At 38.1% G+C, this 25,952-nt stretch overlaps 1 protein-coding gene across 1 annotated transcript in view; it reads left to right on the forward strand.

Moving 5' to 3' along the window:
• Positions 1-25,952, forward strand: part of LOC139696609 (adenylate cyclase type 6-like) — a 247,205-nt gene that overhangs the window by 79,378 nt on the left and 141,875 nt on the right. Inside the window, exon 6 of the mRNA XM_071595416.1 lies at positions 15,987-16,136. Coding sequence (XP_071451517.1) covers positions 15,987-16,136 — 150 coding nt within the window. The remainder of the gene's footprint in view (positions 1-15,986; positions 16,137-25,952) is intronic.

The following is a 25,952-nucleotide window of genomic DNA, read 5'->3' on the forward strand; positions in this document are numbered from 1 at the left end:
CAATACTCTCCTTCTCCTTAGTTGTTAGTAAGAGGAAAAAAATTGATCCTCGATCCATCTTTTTACCGCTAGGGACAATGGTAGAAGCTACCTAAAGCCTTTTAAGGTAGTATACGAGTATGTAGTTTGTACGCTGCGTTTGATGATGATTCTATGCCACCGTCAAAGAAAACCTCTCTCGATGACTTCTTGGGATATTGCATCAAGGCGAATTCCTCCAGTATCAATAGTGTTTGCCTTTTTACTTGAATATGGTAGTTAAATAATTCGAATATAAGGAAAAATTCCGAAGAAATTATTATTTTTAATCAATATTTGTGTAATTTTTATGCCAGTGTCTCAGTTATTGTCTTAGTTGTCGTATTTTGGGAATATTGTAGATGTGTTATCATTGATTATTTTCATTTCTAACCGTTAAACCTTTTTTCTACTGTTTACCTTTAGTTTACGAAATAGAATCTTCGTGGTGTCATTGCTATTTGTTAACGAAGTTCGAAATGAAAGTTTATTTATTTTCTTAGTAGTAAATGAAAGAAGAAATACTTTTTCATTACTGTCATCAATCCTAAATCCTTACGCAATCAAACTCTCTGGGGAGATTTTATCTTACTTACTAAATTAAATAAATAACCATACCGTTTTCGGTTAACCGATGACTTTCTATCGAATTTTCTGTCAGTATTTCACTTTTCCTTTAAGATTGCATGTATTGACATGTAATTTATGTTTAAAAATTTAAAGTATTTATTGAAATTCTAGTGATTAAAAAACTGAAGACAGACGAGGAAATAAACTTTAGTACCTTTGACCGAGGCGTAAAGAAAGAATTGCCAGAAGGCAGTCGAGAAATTTCTGAGTGATAACCAGGGCATGGTCAGAGTAGAAGAAATTTAGACGCATGCCAAAATAAGGATATTGAAAGGCGCCAATGAAGCAACAGGAAGCGGTCATTGAAGTCATCGGTTAAACAAGAGAAGATTAGAAATATTAACGATAGAATAAAATGGAAGAGCGTAAATATAAAGTTAGCTAAGAGAGGTACAAGGAGAAATAATAGACAAATACGAGGAATAGTGCGGATGATAGAGCAAGACGAAGAAGAAATAAATAGGGGAAAAAACGTCGTGGAAGAAGCGGTACGAGGATTTGATGGGTTAAAACAAGAGGGGTTAAAGTGAGTGAGATGTAAAGGAAGGTGAACAAACTGTCAGAAAGAACGGAAAATCCGAGCATACTATCGGAGATATGACGGGAGAACCATTAATGAACTCATAAAAGATTGATTAAAGATGGCAAAAAGGTAGAGGATACATATGGTAAAAACATTTAGCGAGTAATTAAAGACATAAAAAAATATGATAATGAATGAAGCTTAGGTTGTCCAGAGGTGACAACCGTAATCAAACTTAGGCCCTCCTTCTTGGCCCGACACTCTAGCTACTGAAGTGCTAAGTCACCCAGATAACGTTTAGGTAAGCTGTCGGAGGAAATGTTTCATAAATAGTACACCAAATTAAATTATATATTTTCTCTAATAACAATAATAATTCCTTAAGAACAAGGAAAAATACTACGAAAATACATGTACATTAATTTTCAATTTGCTGATGAACAAGGAATTATCATTATTAATAATTTTATCTATTGTTTCTCGAAAACTTATTGATTAATAATATTTCAAAAATAAGTCATGTTTGATGCATTCCAATTCCTGTAATTTACAACGCTGATGGCAGCCGAAATTAAACCTTAAAATACGCATCTTCAAAGAAAAAGTAATGCATTGTCAACATTATTATTTGTTTAAATGACAATCAAATGAATTATCTCCTTCTGTGAGAAACCACCCAGATGTATCACACCCCCGATCACTCTGTCCCCCCTGTCGAATGAATCCATTAGAATTCTACTGCACAAGAAAAAAGGAATTCTTGAGGCATACTGGTTCATATGGATGAACTCCGTTTTTAAAAACCCACGGAAAACTAGAAAAAAATTAAGGACGAGAAGCAAGTAAGTTACTCTAACTCGAGAGTTAGAGTAACTATGAAGGAATTACGACAGTTTCGCGTATAGCAGGGTTCCTCAAAAACTTACTAACGTAAAACAATGCATAAATTGAAAGCCCGTCATAATAATTAAACATAAATATGATTTAAATCAGTGGTCGTTACCCGTTTGAACCCAACGGAATACTGAGCTGGCAATTGAATAGCATTACTATTTTGAATCAAACATTTATATAATTATGATCGTAAAATCTCCATGCATGACAGTGAAATGTTTATTGAACTTTTTTAGTTAAAACCAAATTATAAAAAACTTGTTTAATTGCTGTAAATTTATTAGAGTGAGTGTTGCTGCTGATTGATCGAAATTTCTCCGAGGATCTTCAAAATTTGTGTGGTGACTAAGATAGTGGCTTCTCACCCCTAAGGTCCGGGTTCAAATTCCGGTGGTGGTCGGAGTTTTCAGCGATATCTCGATCTCTACTTGGGGGGCTGTATGGAGAGTACTTCAAGTGAGCACGCCGTCCGTCGAATGGGACTTAAAACTATGTGATCCCTTGGGGCCTTTAGTTAAGAGTAGGGTTAAGACAACGCCGGGTTTCTCTCCACTCTTCCTACATTCCATTATCCTATCCCTATCGGAATTTCCACCTATCCCCTCTGGCGCAAATAACCCCTGCTGTCGGTCGCCTCCCCTAGCGACTGCCATCACCAAAATGTTTCTGCGGTCCACCTCCTTCGCGACCGCTACTCTCATATGTCCTGATTTAAGCGGATAAAATAGATTTGAAGGCAACTTGCGGGGAAATAGGAGGACGTAAAGCGTACTTAAACGAGAGCAGAGAATTCATGACTGGGGGCGAAGACTAAGATCGTTAACGGTTGTCGGCAAAGATGCTGTATCCCCCGTGCCCTTTTCATCGGCATTGGCATGCTTCTTTTTTAACAGCTATCGGGAACCGCGGGGAGGGTCTTGAATTTCGGAAAGAGAGCCCTCTCGGTGTGCGTTACATCATTAAATCGGAATGAATGCTCGTCGCGACGTCCCATAGCAAGCCCTCCGCATCTCCTGACCCTTTCCCTTCATTCGATTCCCACTCACCCTTTCGGAGCCAAGACCTTCCTTTATACCTCGTCCTTCTTCACCCCATCCCCTTTCTGTCAGTTTCAACCCTACCCTTATCTCTCCGATTTCTCTCATGCGGGTAGATCTCTCGCACCCCTCCCACGGACAAAGCCGTCTTCACTCGCAGGGTCCCGCACTTCCTTCGTGCTCCGATCCTTACCCTCGGGTGTCTCTCCTCCCTCAACTTCTCACGCAGTTCCTAGAGCTCGAGGTTTTGATTAATGTACGGCGGGTAGGGTTGAAGGGAAACCGGTGGAAGGCTCGATTTGTTTTGACGCGCGAGGGTGTGTGGGTTAAGATGTCGTTTTGAAATTGGAAGCGGGGTGGAATAAATAAAAAAATATGAGGCGCTCCGGGTGAAGAAGATGAAACGGAAAGGTATATGGGGGAGACGGGGGTTGCCCATCCGAGCGAGATCCAAAGACATTCGTTATGATTCGACCCCGAAATTCCTTCGGGCTCAATTAGTCTGAAGTCTGAATATCATGCTAATGGAAGGCAGGGTTGCTCAAATCTTTTCCTGTTTGGCTTTAAATAACCATTACCCGTAAGCGGTCGAATGTATCATATAGTTCGGAAAAAAATCACACGAAGGACCTCCGCGCTTCTATTCAATTGGGTAGAATTCCGCCCCTTTGGCATACATACGATGATGTTCTGTGTTTTAATGGTGATCAAAACGGTGAGATACCTTGTGTGCCCTTCCCCTAACTTCTTAGGAATCTCTCTATGCTCGAGAACGTCTCGTAGTTCCGAATACGTCTTAGGAGGTAGAAATAATAATTAACGTAATGATCTTCTGGCGCAATGGAACAATGTTTACCCCTAATTCTTTATTTTTTGCTCGGTATTATAGTCTAACACATCATTTTATTGCAAAAATATTCATTTTAGTAATCCATAAATATTGACAAATGCACGAAAAGAGAATCCATCATAAAGTCAAAGGCATCCATTTCAAAATGTACTTCACATATTCTTATAAAGGTTTTTAAGCCCCATGCTCATAAAATTATTCTTATCTACATTTTTATATCGGAGAATCTATCATAATTCAATAACACTTTAACCTACATGAACTTAAATGCAACATAACGTCGGTCGCAATAGCCTTGTGCGCTAGCTCGCATTTTGATACGTACTTGTAAAAACGTAGCTAGGGGTGGTCATCGTTAATGACCTGTAGGCAAGAAATTATTATTTATATTTTAGTACTTCCTTTGGATGCATGAAAAAACAACGGAATTCATAACAAAGAGCTGGTGAATTACCTGACATTTATTAAAATTCATTTAATCAAATATATTTTATTAAATGACGTACACTGCGATGTCGGAAAAAATATCATATTTTTAACAAATTATTTCACTCATATTAAAATCTATTTGGTTAATTTAATCAAAATTGTTGGTAGTTTATTTTTAAGAAGATTCTGAAGAGCCGAGAGTTTGAATTTTAAATGGAAGAGTGGAGCTCTCACTCCTGGAACTGACCACCTAAGGCGTATGATTTCCTCACATTCAGGTTGGGGAGACCAGTTCCTTTCCTCACTCCACCTGTGGTTTCCCACGGAGTTCTAGTAACCAGAAAATCGCACCACTTGGATTTAAGATAGTGTTATCCTAAATCATCATCCGGGGATTAAGCCCTCGGGTTAATCGACGAAGCCTGTACTTAACTGGACTACTACAATAACTTCAGTCATTACATCATTAAATTCATTACTTCGTTTAAGTTTTTGCGTAACGCCGTTTAAAAGTCATTTGATCCATATCGCTGGGACTTTTTCTTAATTTTCAATTAATCCTTTGTTTCACATAATACGTGCATTTTATGAAGTTCGCTAGTGATAGTTTTCGCGTCAGTTTAGTGCTTAAATCTGTTCGAAAGAGCATGCAAGCATGCTACTCTCTTCCTTCTTCAGCCATCAGGTGTTTCTGTTATACGTTATATCCTTTGCCATCACACTGAAAACTCGGTTGTTCTTTTAGTTCTCGCAAGTTGATGATCATTTCAGTAGTTGTTTTTTTAAACACTGGATATTGAGAAAGTTTTTTCGGCAATATATTTACGAGATGGGGCATAAAACATCTCTTTGTATGTCCCTCCGGGCATCTCCGGAGGCCCGTGTTCGATTCGCACTTAGATTTTTATTCCACATGCCATGAATCGTTTTAGCTGGATGCTAAACAGCGTCCTCATGAAATCTCTAATCTTTTATCGTGAAATTTTTTATTGAGCGATCCGTCGAGTTCTCCCTAGAGCATTGTTTGTTGTATGCCCACGAAGTTGATGCGTCAAAAATCGATTGGTTTTTTTTTAAGCTTGAACACATGTTTTGCCCGCGTGGAGTCGCTGTAACCGACGATATTGTATAGCATATTTGATATGCATGAAAGAGGGAGACATGTGTCATGAATGATGCATGCATGCCATATTTCTTTTGATAGAAGGGGAAATTTATATAAACCGCTTTGGCAGCCCCAGCGTGCTTGGAGTAACTGTGAAATAATTACATCCCTCGAAAAGTGTGCTGCATAAATCAAAATCACCGTATGAACCTTACACTGAAACCAACTGAGCACAACACCATTAAAATTTTATAATTTTAATTTTGCAGTTACGAGCATATGGTAGTGTATGGCCTCCCTAGTCACTTCTTAAAATAGAGATGAAATAAAAATTGAGAAAATGTAGACACATCAGATTTTAATTTTTAATGCAAGCATTTTGTCGATCACATTTTATTTCATCTGTTCCTTTTTTTGCATGCATGTATTGACTTAAATGCAAAATTTACCCTATTATTGCATGTTAAAATTAATATTCAAGATGGCATAGACTTCACACCCTATTGAGTATGTGGGAGGTTGGAGATACGTGTAACGAAATAGGTGGAAAGAGTATATCGTATAGTATGTGCACAATGCCCCGCAATTCGCCACATAGGGAGGGTATCAGGGCATTATAAATCCATGTATAAATATGTACATATCAACATACAGGCATATATGTATGTGTGTATGTATATATATATATATATATATATATATATATATATATATATATATATAGATGATTTCGTCGAAGTAACACGGAAATGTTGAATAACAAACTTTGACAGCAACAAACAATATAAGAACACATAAAAATATCACTCACACGTTATTTCTTGATCATTTCGACGGAATTCTGCTCCGTCTTCATCGGAAGAAATAGAAGTAATTACTTTACTTCTATTTCTTCCGATGAAAACGGAGTTGAATTCCGTCGAAATGGTCAAGAAATAACGTGTGAGTGATCTTTTTATGTGTTCTCATATTGTTTGTTGCTGTCAAAGTTTGTTATATATATATATATATATATATATATATACATGTGTGTGTATATATATATATATATATATATATATATATATATATATATATATATATACACACATATATTCACACATGTAATGTGGGTGTGGAGAAGAATGGAGAAGGTGAAATGGACAGAGAAGAAAACAAATGAGGAAGTACTTGGCATGGTGGGCGAAGAGAGGGGTTTGTTGGGAGAAATCCTATGGAGGCAGGAAAAGTGGATGAAGGGGGCATTGACCGGCAGTGGGATGTTGAAGACTGTGATAGAGGGGAGAATGTTGGGCAAATGAGGAAAGGGAAGGAACAGGATAGGAATGTTGGACGGGATGAAGGGAGGAAGAAAGTACTCAGAGATGAAGAGGGACCTGATGTAGAGTAGGATGTTGTGTTTATCTAAGAGTCACAAAATATTTAATTTGTAGCTGTGTCCATTCAAAAGCCTACCTTAACCGGTAGATTACCTAATAATAATATATATATTCACATGGATATAGATGTAAGGAAATAGGATACGAACACATGTTGATTTTGCACTTTTCCTGTCCAGCATACATTCTAAACATCGGAATCAGTATCTTTGCATGAAAACTTACGGTTGGAACCGTATGTTTATAATGTATATTGGACATGAAAAGTGCCAAATCATGGACAGAATCCTAATAATATTTTATGAAACAGTCAAAAATCCAAATTGCAAACGCTTTCCAAGGAAATTGTGATGAAGGACCGTGGACCTAAATAAATACATACATGGCTTTTCAAAAGCATCCACGAATGATATCGATGCCCCGCATCCAATTCCTGCTTAAGGTTTGTCGAAGTTAAATGTTCACTAATACAGCAGTGAAACATTTCGTATTTCTTGGGAATATCTGTGGTGAACAGTGACCTGTTTTACTTTGATATCGATGGAAATAAAGCCACCGAAGCGTTAGAATTCGAGTAGAATTCGAGTATTTCAGGCGAAAATATTTCGTTTAATATAATTGAATATACTCTCTAATACGATTAAATGATTCTCCTCAGCTAATGGCTAACATTAGTGGGGAAATCTGTGTTTCTAGCTTTCTATCTTTTCAAACGATCCGATGAAAACAGTTACATCTAACTTTAAAGGATTTGTTAACTGATTCCCCATTTTATATTAATGATCCCGCTGCTCCTCTACCACAGACCATAATCGTCTTTTTTTTTCTGTTTCGTCATCATTATGTGACATGCAGAGTGCAGGCATCGTAGACCCCATTGTCTCCGTTTGCTACTGTCCCTGGATTCAGAGTTGACCTCATTACATTCTCCTCTTTTATGCCATATAACATTTCTAGTATCCTTCTTCCCCATTCCTTTCCCGCACTCATTTTAACTCAATGTTGGTCGTGTATATCTCTTTCCCTCTTCACAATGAGTCGATCCCGTTCGCTTTTCTTCCTGGAAAGCGTCTAATTGTGTTCTACTGCGCACTTTCGTTTAGCAGTACCCTATTCTTCACCCTTGCCCCCATTTGACTCTACCAGACCTCCGCCACACTTAAAAAGCCGTTAAACCTTTGCTTGTATTTATTAGGAATCAATACTTTCTACAAAAAAGTTATGTCTCAAATTTCAGTCTATACCTGGCTACATTTTATCAATTAAGGTAGTGACCCTATTTTAATAGCTAGCCTAAATAACTCATACAAATTTTTTCATACATTAGGTAGCTCTAGTTAAAAGCGCTAATGCACTTGACCTATATCCGTATTAATAATAATGGAGCCTCCTGAAAACATTTATTCTCTTTATTTTATGACCGTTCTATTTATGGCGACTGTTTAATTGTAATCATTTCTCTGATATACTTGTTGACTGAATAGCTTCAATCAACCAAGCCTGATGATTATCCCTGAGTACCCTATTTTATAGAGCGTCCCTCATTTTACTTCTTTACTACGTTGAAACGACAATTTAACGATTCTAAAATGTGTAAAATATTGATTATTAATATTTGAGCGGTAAAACTATATACATTTTTAATATAACGTTGATTAATAAAACAGTTTCTGGCGTCATTTGGTGGAAATTCTTTATGGAAATCCTTGGTGGAAATTTTTTATGGGGAAAAGCGAAGTGTTTTAAATTTAATTTCAACAACGTTGATTTGTAAAATGTTTACACTTTAACTATCTCCGGTGTTTTTTTGTTGCATGATTATCTATTCCAGCTTTATGATTCTTTATTCCAGTAATTTACGAGTTCATATTGGCTTAGGCAAGTGTATTTAATGTGTACGTTGTTTGCCATTACCTGGAAAAGTAAAATAAATACATTATGGAATAGACTGTATGCTAATCGCTTAAAATAATTCAGCTACCCTAAGGCTATATTTTTATTAGCAATTGTCTACCAGTTTCATTGGCCCCTGAGCTACACACTACTGTCACTTAAAGTCCTACCTTATATGACATAAAATATTCTTAAGCCCATCACATGTGATCGGTTAATAGCTCTGAATACTTTTGACTCCCTTAATTTTATCCAAAATACCCATTCATTTCCTCCCTCCTCCTCGTTTTCCTAGAATTCTCCCCTCTATTTTCCCCTTCAGTATCCCATTGCCTCTCAGTATCTCCTGCGTCAACCTGTCCTGCCTTCTTCGATTTTCTCCCAACAGCCCCCTTTCTTCCCCTATCATGCCTACAATCTTATCGTTCATTTCTCTTTCAGTCCATTTCATTTTCTTTATTCTATTCCTCAGATCTCAAAGGCCTTCTATCTGCGCTTATCCTCCTGACTCGACGACCGACTTTCCGAGTCATTTAAATCTACGCTCCATACTGTATTTCAGCTTTCACTAGTCTTTACTTTATGTGTGTGTCATCCACTCCCGTCCCTTTGCAAATGATTCCTTACCTAATCAATTCTTCTTTTCATGTCCCCACCACTCTTTCCACCGTCGTCGACAACATTTCTCGAGTAGATGAACTATTTTACCTCTTCTAGTTTTATCACCCCAAGTTTAAATGTTTATCGTAGTCTCTCTATTTCTTGAGAATCTATTTAACTTCGCTTTTTTATGATTAATTTAAAATCCATATCTATCAAACTGGTGGGTCGAGGGACTATAGGGGTGGAGCGTTTGAATGCTGACCGTGGGGTCCGGGTTCGGCTCTCTGGGCACCCTTAGATCCGCCAAAGCTAAGTAATTTTTCGGGATCGTCCTGAAAAACCGTAGCCGGCGCAGGGAAAGGAACAGCAGCCCCCCCTACCGTGAATTTCACACGCCATCGGGATGACCAACTACCATCACTTACCTAACCAACCTTCGGGCTGATTACTGTGTTCTTAGATTCTTGACCTATTGCACTCATTTTTAATGCGCCTTGTAATGATTGTAGCACATTGCTGGCTGGTCTAACTAACCCTCAATCATCAGCAAATCTATTTTATAGGGTTTTCCGCCCACTTACACTCCATCCGTTTAGCTCTTCTCACGTTTCCTATAGCAATTTTCTCCTCAAATAGTATATTGAAAAGAACAGATGAAAATGGATATTTCTGTTTTATTCGCCAGTCTAGAACTCCCATCCCATCTCTCCTATCGCTATCCCCACCTGTGCAAATTGAAAAATGCAAACGTTTCGGATTGGGCTTATATTCTTCAATCTACTCCTGTCTTATGCTTATCTTCAATCTACTTATGTCTGCAAAATACTTAAAAATCGTGTCAAGTTTACTCTCTCGAATGCCTTTTCAAAATCCACGTAGCTCGCAAATGTATCCTGATTATACTCTTATATTCCTTTCTATTAGTGACCTAATTATTGCTATGGCATACGCGTATTGAATGCAATTGAATGTATCGTGGAAATTAGGATGTTCACCTAAGTAACGCCTGTTCCGCGAGTGTCGTCAAATTTGGAGTCTAAGAGTATTCACATACTATATTGATGCTTTATCCTTTTTTTGTGATGGCGCTTTCTGACCAAATTCCTCCCTCTTAAAGGCTTTATTCTTTGTTTTAATAAGTTCTTGAGTAGTTCTTCAGAGATTTTATCTATCCCCGCAGCCTTTTTTTATTTCATTTCCTTTCATGTTTTTTTATTGTATCTAGTATTCCAGGTCTTAAGCTATCATTATTGACATCGTATTCCCTTTTCATATTTCAACTATCTGGTCCATTAGTGGTCATGTGAGAGAAGAGACTACCTAGGTCTCAATCTCACCCCAATAAACACGTTTGAATATTATTATGCTCATCAAATAGTTTTCTAGACATTATTTCCAGACACTCTAACTCTTTCAGTGTTATTTAATGTGTAGGACTTCTAAGAGTATAAACGGAATTTTCCTTTCTTACCTCCCGACAGTTCCTTCAGTTTTCTTTGTTTCGCGCTCATTACGCCTTATCACTCTAAATATTTGCCTTGCTCTTTTCAGTATGTTTCCTTCGGCTTTTAAATTCTTCTGATCTCTGTATTCGTTACCTCTCGGTACTTCTTAATTCTCTTTTTATATTCTTCTATTTTCGTTTTCTGCTTCCTTTATTTCTTGTTTCAGATATTTTGACATTTTTTCTGCTCAAACCGTCCTCCACATAATTTCATTTACTGCCTCCTTTTACTCTTCCTTTTCGTCTCAGTTTTCTTCTACATTACATCTTCCTTTATTTCTTACCGTTATAATTCTCTGTAATCTATAGCATTACGTTTTAAGGGTGCTACATTGTGATCCTGTTCCTCTTTTGCTTCAGGAAAACTGTTGAGTTGATCACGCATATGCCTCACTATATTTAACCGGTTATTTTTTAAGGTAGGCCCGTTTGCAATAAAAAATGCTTTTTTTAGAACAAGTATTTACTGACGTTTTAGTTGCCTACAAGCCTACTTCACTTTTATACATTAATGCTATTCACTTCTAAATACTTTTCGTAACGCTGCACCGGGTTCTTTAATAGCCCATCGTAGACACACGCCGCCTCCTGGGAATTGAACCGGATGACAATGGCGATCTTGAGTTCCTCGTCGTCTTCAAACCGTGATATTTTCTCGCTTTCCTATCTATAGTATTCTAAGTAAAATTTAAAAATTTCTATTCTGACTATAGCGATGTTTTCTCTCTCTCTCTCCATTTCTATTGTCATCTGCTTGGATGTGCAAGAATTTCTTGTTATGACGACTTATAGGTCTTGCCTCCTCCGCCGTCGGACACGACACTCGAACACGACCCCCGTGGTTGTTAGAACTCATGTTAATATTTGACTCCATAATATTTTCTTTGGGATATCTACTAAAGATGGTTGCTGCCTTTCTCAATAATGTCTTTAACGTGACACCGTCACTCAAAAGGCCACCCTACAGTGGACAGAAGACACCGAGGAGCAGACGCTGTGCAGACTACCTTTCGTCTGGCTACTACCAATCTGGCATAGGTGGCCCCAACGAGGAACAATTATTATTACTCCCACGAGCACAGCTCTATCCGTGTATTCGGAGCACGCAAGCTCTTCCGCCAAATTAAGTTTTTAGCCCATTGAGAGAGGCCAAGGCTATAGCATCAGGAACTTTAATGAATTTTTAATTTTCAATTCACTAAGGGGATTATGAAAGAAAATATTTCGGGAACAAGAGTTGAAATGGCAGCAGCAGATCGGCAGCAAGTTATTTTAGCGAAACTATTTTTAGTACCACTCCCAAACGTAGAATCAGCGATTCCGCGGAGAGAAAGGATTTCCGCAAATCTACATAAGAATTAGAGACGGATTGGGAAAAAAAATTCTTTTGAAGAGATACCGGAAATAAAAAGAGTGATTAAAAAAATATCTTCTGCTGTACTTCAGTTTGTGACTGTTAGATCGTTTTATATATGCACTCTTAGCATTGTAATGAAAACAATGTCCGCTTTCGTTGGAAATGGACGGATTTAATCTTTATTAGTTGAACTTAGTTTTGTCATCATTACCCTCCACGTCGACGTTGAAGAGTAGAGGTAAAATATTCCATTATAAATTAATAGCAACCCATTTAGCTAACTGGATCCAAAATGTTATACAAAAGCGTAATAGGCACGCGATTTGTTTGCCGCACCGCCTCTTACGGAAAACTTAACAGCGAAAAAAGTTATTTATGAACAAATAATATCTGCTAGCATATGTGAGGGAATCAATAGATGATGTGGAAAATTCATTAACCGAAATATGCAAATTATTTTACAATAAATAAGCATCTTAATACATTTCTTAAGGCAAGTTTACTTACGAAAAGTGAAGAGTCAGGCGTGATGTTGTGGAATCGAGACATAATTAGAACTTCGTTGCAATTTTCCACAGTTAAAACTTTATTTCGACCATGTTTTCGATACACTGTATCATTATCAGGTATCACCTGATGATGATACAGTGTATCGAAACCATGGTCGAAATAAAGTTTTGACTGTGGAAAATTGCAACGAAGTTTTAATTAAGCAAGTATACTTTATTTTTTGTTAGTATTGGAAGAAAGCAATTCATTTTAAGTACCATTGATACAATCCAAATTGCTAATGGTACGTTGCATTAGCGTTTCATATGATTTTGGAGATAATTTAATGTATTTTCTCGAGCTATTTGCTGCAGTTTATGGAAATAATTAACTGTGTACACCGCAGCAAATTTTTATTCAAGAAATCAGACGCATATATTAAGTTAGTCAAATGAGTAATGGTAATCAGGAGTTAGGTAAATGCATGGAACTCCCCTCGTAAAGTAACAAAAGTGATTTGGAACGGCATACCAAAGAATGGCATGGCCAAACCTAATATTTAAATTCATCCCTACTATCCATTTGAAACACCATTACTACATTTAGTATGGCATTGCAATATTATAATGCAGAATATGAAATAAATTCCAAACAAATTTTATATCGAAGATTCTGATTAAGGAGAGTGCCATGGCTGGCTTTTAGTAAAGCGTTTTATGATTTCATAAGTTCAGTCTATATATTTACCTAACAAGATAGTTTATATTTGTATTCCCTTATGTTGTCTAAATCTCTGAATAAAGCATACAAGTATTAGATGAAATACAGCCATGCACTCACTGGTTTTAATTGTCTAAATAAAATATCCTTTAAATAAATAAACTAAATTAATCATTTAATTGACGTAAATGACACTCGTAGGTGCGCGTAGTTTATGCGTTTAATTGATTATTTTAACTAGTTGTCGAAAGTGAATTTTTTTACGCCACTAATATGAAATCAAGAAAGGACTCCCCTCGAAATTCTTCTACCTTTTTAAAAAAATAAAAATCTGAACTTGTAATTATTTCATAATAAAATTATGTTTGGATAAGCTTTGTAATGCATGATTAAGATACTTAAATTTGTTAGTAGAATGAATCAATTTTTGCATGACTTCGAGTATAAAAATCGATCCTCGTTGCTTTATCCACTGCCTATCATTATCTTTAATTTAGCACCACGAGAAATAGTCATCTCCGGAGACTGACTAGTTACGCTTTTACAAGGATTCGCATGCTAGTAACGTTTCCGAGCATGATTTATTTCTGCGCCAGCCGAGGAATTCATTCTGTCAGGCATGTCATCAAGGCGCATTCCTCTACCTTTCCGTTGCGCTGCAATACTACTGGAGCTATTTCATTCTTCCCTTCCACGCATCGTCGGACTTAGAGCTTCGTCTACAATCTAAGCTCTCTTTCGGGAACGATTTTCATATAACCGGATCAAATTGGCACTGGTGATACCGGGGACGCATGAAGTAATATACACACGTCGTAGTTATTACTTTCTTCGGCATTTGATGAATTCGGAAATTTAGAACTGCCATTCCTACCGCGGTTGTTGATTCTCACACGCACCCCCACCCCCCTCTCCATCCGGGACGGCAGTGACGCAGGAAAAGAGTGGTGGATCCATGGGTGCCAACCATCGCGGCCCGAATTCCGACGCGGCCCTCTTTATTGCTCGTGATTGAAGGGTTGGAATTTAATTGCTTTTCTTCCCTGATGGGGATTATAGCCCGTCATTCCACACCCTGGCCCTCCGGCATCCTCTTCGTGTTTTCATCGCTGTCATCGGTTGCCATTGTCTAAATATGACAGAAATCGATCGTCTGGCGTCGTTGATGAAGTCCCACTGGCGTGCTAGCGGTTTTTGGCTCAGCCGATCATAGCCAAAAACTCAAAACAAATGTGTTTCAAGGTGTCTGCTCCACCCGTGAACCCTGGGATTTGAGGATGCCTCGTTTTGCATTCTACTCCATTTTAATTACTGACAATATAATTTCATTATATATCCGGTACTTTCACTTTAAGAAAGGTACAAGATACCTGAGTAATCTTGCGACTCAGTAGCAATCATTATGGCGCCAAGTTATATCGTTAGATACGACCACTGGGAAAATGTAAGTGAGATAGACTCCTCCATGTGACAGAATCAAGTACTCGTTCATCCCCCGTACGATACGCAGTCATGATAAAATCGAATCAAAGAACCCGAATATATTAACTAAAACACTAAAAATAGATGATATAGTCAAACCCACAAATTACTACACGGTATATATAGGAAAGCCTGTGTGCATGTTCTCTAGTCTTTTCTTATGTTAGCTTAAAAATATGTATTCAATTGCATGTATGACTGGTGCCGCAACATCACCCGCCACATACCATTGCCGCGGCTTGCGGCATATCGTGTGAATGTATCGAGTAAGATGTTTACTAACAGTAGTCTATCGGTTATGGTAGGTTTCTGATAGATCCAGGGGCTAAGCATAGCTATTCTTATTATCCCCGTCTACCACGGCACTAAATACTCTCGAACAGTATATTATTACAAATTACTTTTTACCTACAGCAATGATTGGAGTATTTGCCAGCCCACATTTTAATTCTAAATTCCAATAATAATAAATTTTAACACCATGATTCAAATTAATGTTCACGTTTTGCAGCTCTGAAAGGTTCATTGCATGCATTTTTGTTTGCTTTTTTACGGTTTTTACCATTTCTGTAGCTTTCGTTCCACGACATAGTCGCCGTTATCCTTTTCTCCCTAACGTCATTGAAAATGTAGGCTTCTCACTGGGACATTGAAATATGTGTTATTCCTAATAACTTAATCATTTATATTAAATCCTTAGTCCCGAAAGTAAAAAAAATATCATGAACGATCAAGGAGTAAGCGAATGAGTACCTTAGTTTTCCATTTAAAAAATGGCATATTATATGGTATCGATTCATGCTAACAAAAATTCTTCCTCTCCATCTCGAAGAGGAGCTTTATTTCTTTTAGAAGAAAGATTTACCTTTGCGTGTTTGCATAAACAAATAATCCATTCTTTTTGCTGATCCCCACCCACCCCTAAAGCGAATACCCTGACGCCCATTACAGTTGACAAGCGGTCAAATCCCCCCATCCCTCTCTCCCCCAGCTGAAGCAGAGGAGTCTATTGGATGACTTTCGACCAAAAATTTGACCTCGCTCTCTCTCTCTCCCTTCGCCCGTCATCGCAGGTGGCGTGCGACCTCCTGCTGCTGTTGGCCACGAACGCGGCTGGTGTGCTTACCCACTACCCAAGCGAGCGGGCCCAGCGGCAGGCCTTCCTCGAAACGAGGCAGTGCATCGAAGCCCGGCTGACCACGCAGAGGGAGAACCAAAAGCAGGTGAGCCTCACGGAATTCTCACTTTCTCCATGCGAACACACTCCCACGAATGCTTATGTGTGATCAACCCTAAGATATGGTTTGATTGGTGAGAAGGTTCAGCTCGTACCAAGCCTTGTGTACCTGACTTGTGTAATTCACAGTAATTAATTAACAGAGTGTGGAGGCCAGTTCCTCACCATGCGTCACCTGGATATGGGATACCCAGAATAATACCTCACCCTTCGAGGATAGCGCTCGGAGTGTTCAGAGGCGTCATGTGGATTTGAACCAGGAATCTCCATTCATTATCCGAACGGTCTACCCGCTGGACTATCATGCAGGTACTCTCCTATTGTTCAATGGCTATGCATCTACACAATAGCTCGCAATCTGTCGCAAGGACGTATGGCAGGGGGTAGGAGGTCCCCTACCATTCTACATATATTTCCTCTATTTCCTCATGCACCTGGCATCCTGCGATCCACCAAAAACCGCGTGGAAAGGGGGCGATGGAACATAAATCATGCCACATGCCTACACAAAGAGGACAAGAAAAAGCATTAAAAGAGGACAGGCAAATATGCAGTTCAGAGACTTTTTAGCGGTTAGGATTCTACGCGTACGCATTTGGAACGCACAATTCCCAAAAACAATAGCCTTTATATACATTCACATCCACCCCACTCGGCAAAGGGGCGTCCGATGGGGAGTGCCAGGACTCCAGATCAGGAGAGAGCCCTTTGGGAGTCCAATCTTGTATACCTCTATTTTCGTCAGCGTGTACCTATAACTTTCTTAGATGCTCAACCTTTTATTGCTGTCGCGAACAGAGCGCGGGGAAAACGAATACTCGAATCCATCAGTTCCACAGTCTAACTCTCTAATTTTGTGGCAATTGTCAAAAAAACTGTAGTCATAGGCGCTCATATAGATCTTTATAAAAATCGTGGCAAATGGTATGAAAGCTATTATCTACCTATTTTATCTCACGGATAACATTGACTATTTACTGAAATTATGACGCAGGTCCTTAATAACGCAAGTATGTAAACTAGACAGTGGTTTCTGGGTCGACCATGGGAAATCATTCGTTGAAGATGTACGTAGAAATCTTATTGGATTTCAGAAACACTTAAATACCGTGCAACCGGTTTCGTTATAATTTTAACATGTTCAGGCACTCATTATTTAATATTATATACCAGAAGTAAAGATTTCTTTATCTCGTGACCTCTACAGCTGTCAACCCGACGGTTGGTTTGATGGGTGACGGTAGAGTTCATCCAATACTAAGGCCAACGGCATGCGAAATTCACGCATCAAGGTAGGGAGCGAGTTCCTTTCCCTGTACTGCCCATGGTTTTCCAGGTAGATCTGGTACCCGAAAAACCACACAGCTTGGGAGAATCTGAGGGTGGCGTCAGAGGCGTCCCCCGGAATAGAACCCGATCAGTAGTCCAATGCTCCATCCACTGGACTACCACGTACCCTCCAAATGAATGTTTTTAAATACAATATTTTTTTTTAAACAGCGGTAAGCTCGTGTAACTACTGTGGCTGGCGTGTACCACGGCACTCTAAACAAAAATCTATAACTAGAATAATAATAATGATGAGATAACCTCTATTTCATCACAAACATAACTGTAGTTGAAATGAAATTGACTTTGTAATTCCACGCTCTTTAATTGAAAACCACGACCCAGGTTTCGACGTAGAACGTCATCATCAGGACCTGACCTAAAAATGTATTTAAATATCTGTTAAAATCTTGGATCAGGTTGGAAATTTATAAATCTAGGGAGAATTATTAATAACAAAATTAAATATGAGACAAACTGGATCCCTGGGAAAAGAAGATTTCCATAACAAATGATTTATATATATGCATATACATATATATATACATATATATATATATATATATATATATATTATATATATATATATATATATATATATGCATGTATGTAATAAAATGTCTGCTACGTCGGGAGAACATAATTAACAAAAATAAACACGCGGCAAAGAGCAGCGCTGGAAAAACAAGCTTTCGAAAACAAAAACAATTTTTGATGAATGAATTAATCATTTAAGGATGGAGGCCACGTTTGTTTAATGCGTGTTAACGAATAGATGTGATACATCAACCATGAAGAGAGAGAGAAGGAATAGGGTTGGGATAACAGAATTTGAATTAGTAGGAAGCTAACGCGAACAATCTGAGTGGATGGATAGAATCGTGTACTAGTTCTAGAAGAAATGAAAGATATATAAAATAATAGAAAAGTAGGAACAAAATTTAATGGATGTGTACCTAAGTATAATTAGTTCTTAAGAGACAGGTATTCCAAGGAAAGGTGGTGGGGAGGAAGACAAAAAGATGTCCCAGGGATGCATCTTTGGGAGTATGGAAAGGGAGGTATGGAAGCGTGAAGATAGCGGCGATGATGATAGAGAGATGTGGCCCTTTCGATAGGTCATAGTCTTCAAAAGCTGATAATGATGATGAACGTGCCTTATGGGTATCCATGAGAGCCGTCACCCGGGGTGACGAGAGGCGACACGGGGCTAGGTTTCGTACAAAATGTTTTCACATCGGGGTCAGCCACAAATGTCATCCGTGGCTATAAACACTTCCGTGGTCTTTTCCTTGTCTCATTCGATTGCGACCAATTTCAAGGACCACGTCTTCCTCTCTCTCACTCTCCCGGTAAACTCCTCAGGGAGTCATTTATCGGCTTTTCTACACTTCCCCGTCCAGAAACCGATTCACACAACAGGGAAAGAAAATGCAAGAAACGGGACGAAAATCGATTTCGGACTGGATTATGACGGTCGTTATCAATTTTTCATTCAATTCAATATTGGAACTCTATTCCAATGGAAACTATTAAAAGACTAGCTTTTCTCACGACTCTAATAAAATTATTTAATTTTCTGTTACTGGTTTTTTTAATTTTCCGATTCAGAAAAAATCTCATCTAATTCTAATTCCATTGCCTTTTCATTGTGGGAAAATGACCCTAATCAGATAGATAAACTGATTTCACATTTAAGGTGCTATCGAAAATTTGAGGCAACTAATAATTATATAAAAAACATTTACTATAAATTCGTCTACTTCAATTGAAAATCATTTAGTCGAATGAACTGGCGCTTTTTATTTTGTGGTAATAATATTTTATTGCTGGCGCAATCTTAAAATACTTGATAGAACAAAAAGTGTTTTCTTATTTTTCCAATATAACAGACATTTTATATTAGCTAAAGACTTCCCAAAAAAAATTTTTTTTAATTACGTTTATGTGAAAATTGGAGTGAGGGATTTCCATCATAATGGTTTTATTACTGAGTATCATGAAAAGAATGTAAAACTTCATCTATTTACAAGCAAAATGTCATTATTTCATTCATTATCTTCAAATAAGCCTTTAAGAATGAGGCACGTCTTTAATGTGAGCTTGATACTAACGGTTAACTGTCGGGTTAACTTAAAATACAAATTGTTTGCTAATACACTTTTCCGTTTAATTATTGAAACCCCTTAGTATTATAATATTGGCTTTTTTGTTCTGATGAAATTAATTTAAAATATATAAGATGTTTATAATTTCCTCAAAGAATTTCGCATGAATTTCGTCTTCTGGGGAAATTTACACTGGGGTGAAAGTTTTGAATTGCGCGTAAATTACAGATTTCATCACCCAAATGTTCGCAACTGAGGAAAGGGAGTCTACTTATTGACGAGACGTCAAAAGATTTTCCGTGTCATTGTTGATTTTGTCGTTTCTTCTTGCTGGAATAAGTCCTTGCTTCATGTTAAATAGCAAAGAGTGGTGTACCTTGGAAAAAAAGAAGACTGAATGCAGGAGAATGTAAGCCTTCGTCGTCGCCATGTACTTTTCCTCTAGTTGATGTCACAGGACATTCTAGAAATCGGCAATATTTTTTACAACCCTGGACGACTAACCATATGATGTCGTTTGGAAAAGTTCCGTCATTCGACGAAAGGATCCAGTAAGCAATCGTACACGACCGCAACTTGATAAAAGAGCTTTTCCCACATATATTTTGCTTGGGGGCAATTCCACCTGAAATTCACTCAAACTTTGCCCTGCCATGTTGTGTTGTGTAAGTTATGAATGGGGCTATCGATTGGAAGTTCTACGTTAGCTATGCTAAGTACGTTTACGGGTAGGCTTACGCATAAGTACACTTACAAGTAATCTTAGATAAGATGTAAAGTAGCTTAGGAGTATTTAATTTATATTATAATCAAACTATAACATTAAATTTATAGTAAACGTAATCAAAGGTAATATTGTCACGGCAATGCATCGTATAACATTTCAGCGGCATGGTTTATAAGTCGCAGAAATCAACCCCATTAGTTGGTTTGGGAGGCAAGAGTGGATCTCACCTAATACTAAGTACACCTATGTTGTGTACACATCAGGGTTAGGGGGCTAGCTCTTTTCTTTGAGCCGCCTGCACTTTCCCACGAAGATTTGGTGTCCGCAAAACTTCACAGATTAGTAAAGCCGAGGGCGCCCAGAAACACCAACCGGAATTGAACCTAGGACTTTCCCTCAGTAGCCCAGCCCTACACCCAGTACACTAACACCCCGATCACGTGCTACATATGAGGGTAGCATTGTATGAGTGTTAGAATTTGTTGTGTTCATATGTAATAGTGACGTGTTTTCGATGCAACCTTTGGTCGGTTGTATTATAATTTAGGAAATTACCAAATGTTTCCGTAGATTATTGAAGAACTGGCAGTGGGAATACAACAGCACTGCCAGAGGTGGTTTTATATTCATGAAAGAGGTCGTTTCTTTGGGTTAGCCAGCGGTACTTTCCAGTTGACTGGCCACGTCGGATGGTGGTTCGATTATATACCTCAAACTATTTCCATCTCTCGGGTGGCTGCCCTCCATTTAAGATAATATGCAGTTCTGGCATAATCATCTGGAATATAAATATATATATATATATATATATATATATATATATATATATATATATATATATACACATATATATATATATATATATATATATATATATATATCTGAAGAATTAATGCCTCATAACCTAACCATTTAATCAGTTGAAGATCACGCACGAGTAATAAACTTAGCTTCATTTTAGCTCAGCCAATAGTTGAGGTCATTTAATATGGCCTCTCTTCGCTTTGGTACGCTTTAGTCTCACTTCGCAGTAAAGCATTAAAAAGTGCAAAAAATCACATGTCTGTCACCTATGAAAGTTTAAAACCAGGAATTTAAATCTAGTAGCACATCTCACAGCTGCCAAAATAACTGAGTGAGCCTCTGTCCATGAGCCAACTGCGTATTTCAAAAACCATTTTCGTTAGAGTTACAGTTAAGTCGTCATAGGCTAAGTATTTTTACGCGTAAAATTCCCCTAGTGAGATCGTCCGATGGGCACCAAAAACAAATCTTAGGAACTCAACATTTCTAAACACTATACAACTTTGTAACCAATCACACCATAGGAAATCGTTGTTTAGATGTAAGGGCATACATCTCCCTTTCGTACACGCTAATCCTTTCCACGATCAACCTCTCCTACGCAGCATTATCCCTTCTATCTCAGTATATACAGTATAAAACCCGAAATTCGACTCCAACTCCATTCGAACCGACTCCAATCTTGAGGCATGATGGCCAGCGGAAATATCTCAATATCTTGGTTTTCAAGGGTGTGTTAAACTTGAAATATATGACACCTTTTTATTAAATAAGCATTGCTTCAAAACTCAATGCAGGGAACGTTTTGGAAGATATAGTCCCTTCAATCATTTACATATGCATCTATTTACAACCATAACTTACTTTGAGGGTATATCCTATCCACAGTATTTATAGTAATTTAGCGAAGGTTCCAACGTCTTATTACATATCTTGTTTATGGTTTGATATTACTGTGAAATGCCTCATTGAACACTTCTCTTTTCCTTGTTTAACTTACAAAAATGATATATTTCTCCTTTTTATAAAATAAAAAGCTTTTGCAAATCAATTTGTAATCTGACGCTTAATTTTTCATCCCTCCATTATTTTAACTGCAGAGTTTATCTATAGGGTGGGTAATTAAAGAATTCTGCGCGAATAATGGTTCTTTCTCAGGAAGGAAATAATGGCACTACCAATCGTGTTAAACAATTTCCGAATTAATTAGAGCTTAACACTTCAAATGATCTTTCACATTTGGCTCGATCAAAACCACGGATAAAAAGAATTTCGGGTTACCCTTTGCGTGTTCCGTAATACATTGTGGACGGGAGAAAAAAAACGAATAAACTGTAATTGTAAGCCGTTGCAGGGTTAATCCAATGGCTCAGTTGGACAAATGCAATCCTCTTGACCACATAAAGGGGATGATTGAAAAAAAATTACTCCGACCAACACTCTGGGTAGCGGTAAGAGATAAAAGAAGAGCAGAAGTGAACCACCAAGTGTCCCACATAACCGGCTGCCACCTACTAAAATTAACTTGAGGCGAAGGAGGGAGATATATAGGTCGAAAATTACATCCGCAGGTGCTGAAACTCTATAAAGTTTTCATCGCCCCATGGGTATTGCGGGTGCCAGCTCTGTATTAGCCCTCCCCATCCCCAATCCTCTCTCCGCCCTCCCCACCTCTTTTCGCCTCCGCGGCGAAATAGTGACCAGCGCAATACCTCCGATAGTGGTCCAGCACCGGAGCCGCCCATGCGGTCGGAGATCTAAAGCGGCCATAAACTTTCCGGGTCTAATTTTATATCCGGACCTTCAGTGATGACGTCCGGTCCCCATTAATTTAACTAACCCGTACGATGACGAAATTTCCATCATATAATTCCAATAAGACAAACGAGGAAATGGTGAACACTTCAGGGGAAAAGAGGAGGATGTTGGGAGAAACTCGAGAAAAGTCAGAAAGAGTGGCAGGAAGGGATTTTAAGAGGCGGTAGGATATGAGTTAGCACTGCGAAAGAATGGTAACTGTTTGCTAAACAAGGTGAAGAGAGGAAAATATCAGGCTTTCTGACCGGATTGAATGAAGGTACAAAGTATGTGGACGATTAGGTTCAATACGAAAAGATTTTACACCAAACAGTATTTACAAATGCTAAGTTCACCAGAGGAATGAGACATTGGAGTTTCCAGGTTTCAGATATTTCATTCCTTCGACCACAGAACTATCACATACATTTCCGATTAAACAAATATCGATTTCGCCATATAAGTGCATATTAATATTTTGTATTGATTCAAAAGTGATCTTCTTCTCGTGAATGACAATTTTTGTTACTAAAATAATCGGAAACAAATATTTATAAACAGCATAAATGCGGTATAAAATCGATTTATGAATAACAAGGTTAAAGTAATTTACGTGGGGTTGGTAAATATGTGAAGCTTTTCGTTAAAATAGTCCAACAATTACTCATTTAACTCCTATTTATTTTCGAATGAATCACTTCATGTGAAATTCGTAAATGAGATACTATGATTAAAAATTGGATACAGGGTAGAAACAAAAAAACACAATGCATTGCATCCAGTCAAGTCTTCTTTTCCCGTGTTGCCTATCCTCCTTCTTTACTTACAGCACCCTCTCCACGGCTATTTGAATCTTATAATGGCATTTCATTACCTAATTCATCAGCCCATATACTGTAAAGGATTCTTGACTTAGCTTGAGATTTCGCTATCAGGACTTGTTGTCATTGTAAATCCGGGCTTCGGCGGCGATAGGACAGAGATCATCGCTAATTCTAATACCATGGGTTCGAAGTATGCTGGGTTGGTGTTGTCTACGGTATGAATATTCGTATATTTCCCCTTTGCGTTTTGTTCAAAATCCTTTTAAAAGTGTACGAAGCAAGCTTCACACACCTGTAAATATTAATAAAGAAATAAATAAATGAATAAAGAAAATACTATTAAATTTTTCGTAACAAAGGTTGCAAATAAATACGGTGTTATCAGAGAGCTGGGGTTTTACGGGAGCTACGTATTAGCCAAGTTAGTAGAGTACAGGTATTGTCTGAGGTGCCCGATTCAAAGTCGCGTGACGCCTCTAGGCATCCCCGGCAAAAATTTAAACTGCAATTTTCTAGGTGTTATAAGCTCATGGGGCTGTCTGCGCAGGAAATCTTGAGACAGAGAAAATACACCGAAGAGAAGTAATAGTAACTTTGGGACCGACAACTGAGGTAATTTACCGGAATGTTCATTGACTGCCCGAACGGGCAAGTGCACCCGGTGAGTGAAATCTCACCTTTACCGGTCTTTGTACATTAGAAACGCATGGCATTGGAAAGAAATAAACATGGCTGATGTTGAATTGTGGTTTGTGAGAAGGACCGTTAGGGATATGCATGGGTAATTTAACGAATGGCCCGTGGAGTGTAATTTCCAATCCGTTGGTCGGCGTATTCCAATTGAAATGTTCTCCAAATGGCAGTCAAAGTAGGGATCGGGATACTTCTGAAATATTTTACTACCACCGGGATTTGAACCATGATCATTCCATAAAGCTTGATGTAAATAACTTAGCACGCATGGAATTGTTTTTTAATCGCATGAGAATCGAACTGGAAATAGCACAAGAAGTAGTTTAGGGAAGATGAAATTTCTCATGGAGTTGTATACAACCGCCAATCCCCAGGGAGGAAGAATATCCGTCAATGTCTCCCTCCACAAAAGCAAAAATGAGAACTACGAGGAGAACTCGTGCTTCATTGAGTCCACTCAAGTCGTCCTATGAGAATTTCTCGAACTCACTCACTCGAATAAGTATGTGATGATGAGTCATCATACACATGATAAGCCACATACGAGTTTGATCGAACATTTTCTTGGACCAAATGTTGTAGAGAAAGTTTACCAGCGTGACATTGGCCCACGACCTTGAATGTCACACGCCATGCGGCTTAATGTGAGGGGAGCTCTATTCACACCCATCAAACCAACTGCGTAGTAAAAGGTGAGCTCAGGCCTCACATCAAAACAGATTTCGGTTTTATTGCAACTTTGGAAGCTATTATATTTTATGAGCCGGAATGCTGCAAGTCTTCCATAAATATAAGGCCAAAATCTGCTTTTATCTGGTACTTGAACTTTATTACCTATTATTATTATGAAATTAATCTTTCATTCAATAATTGTACCATTTTGAAAAATATCTTATATTTATGTGGTTTATTTTTAGCTTGTGTCTTAACTCAGGAAAGTGTTAACTTATTTCTTCAATCCTCAATCGATTTAGAGAACTTCATCGAGCGGTCAAAGCTAAAGTTTCCGTCTGATCGCTCGTGATTGGGTTAAAAGAGCCTTCTGAGGTTTACCAGGATTCTAACTTCCAATTTTGAAATGACAGTCATTTTGACGCGAGCACGAACGTGTTTCCATGACGCGCGAACCACATTTGAAGTCATCATCAATTCAATGCATCCCTTCTGGCAAAAACTTTCTTTTTTTAAACGTTTTAGGGAAATATAGGTGCTATAATATGAAATAGTTTTTTTCTGTCGATACTATCCCCCAAATACGTCTCGTGTTTTTTGGGTAACTGTTCTTCATGCTCCGATTAAGGAATGCTTTCGAATGAAAGATAGCCATAATATCTTTGATATCATCACAGACGACTATCTTTCGTATCGTCATATGTTTTGCTTGGATGAAACAAATTTCGCGTATTAGGCATTTACGGAGAAGAATTTATTGCTAAGTTATCACAGCATCTATGTCTTATTACGAACATAACGTTGCTTGTTCCATTCGTTCCCGTAACTTACATTCTATCATTGAGAGT

This window comes from Hetaerina americana, unplaced genomic scaffold (assembly GCF_022747635.1).
Source record: "Hetaerina americana unplaced genomic scaffold, ioHetAmer1.1.p SCAF_7, whole genome shotgun sequence".
NCBI classification, from domain to species: Eukaryota; Metazoa; Arthropoda; class Insecta; order Odonata; family Calopterygidae; genus Hetaerina; species Hetaerina americana.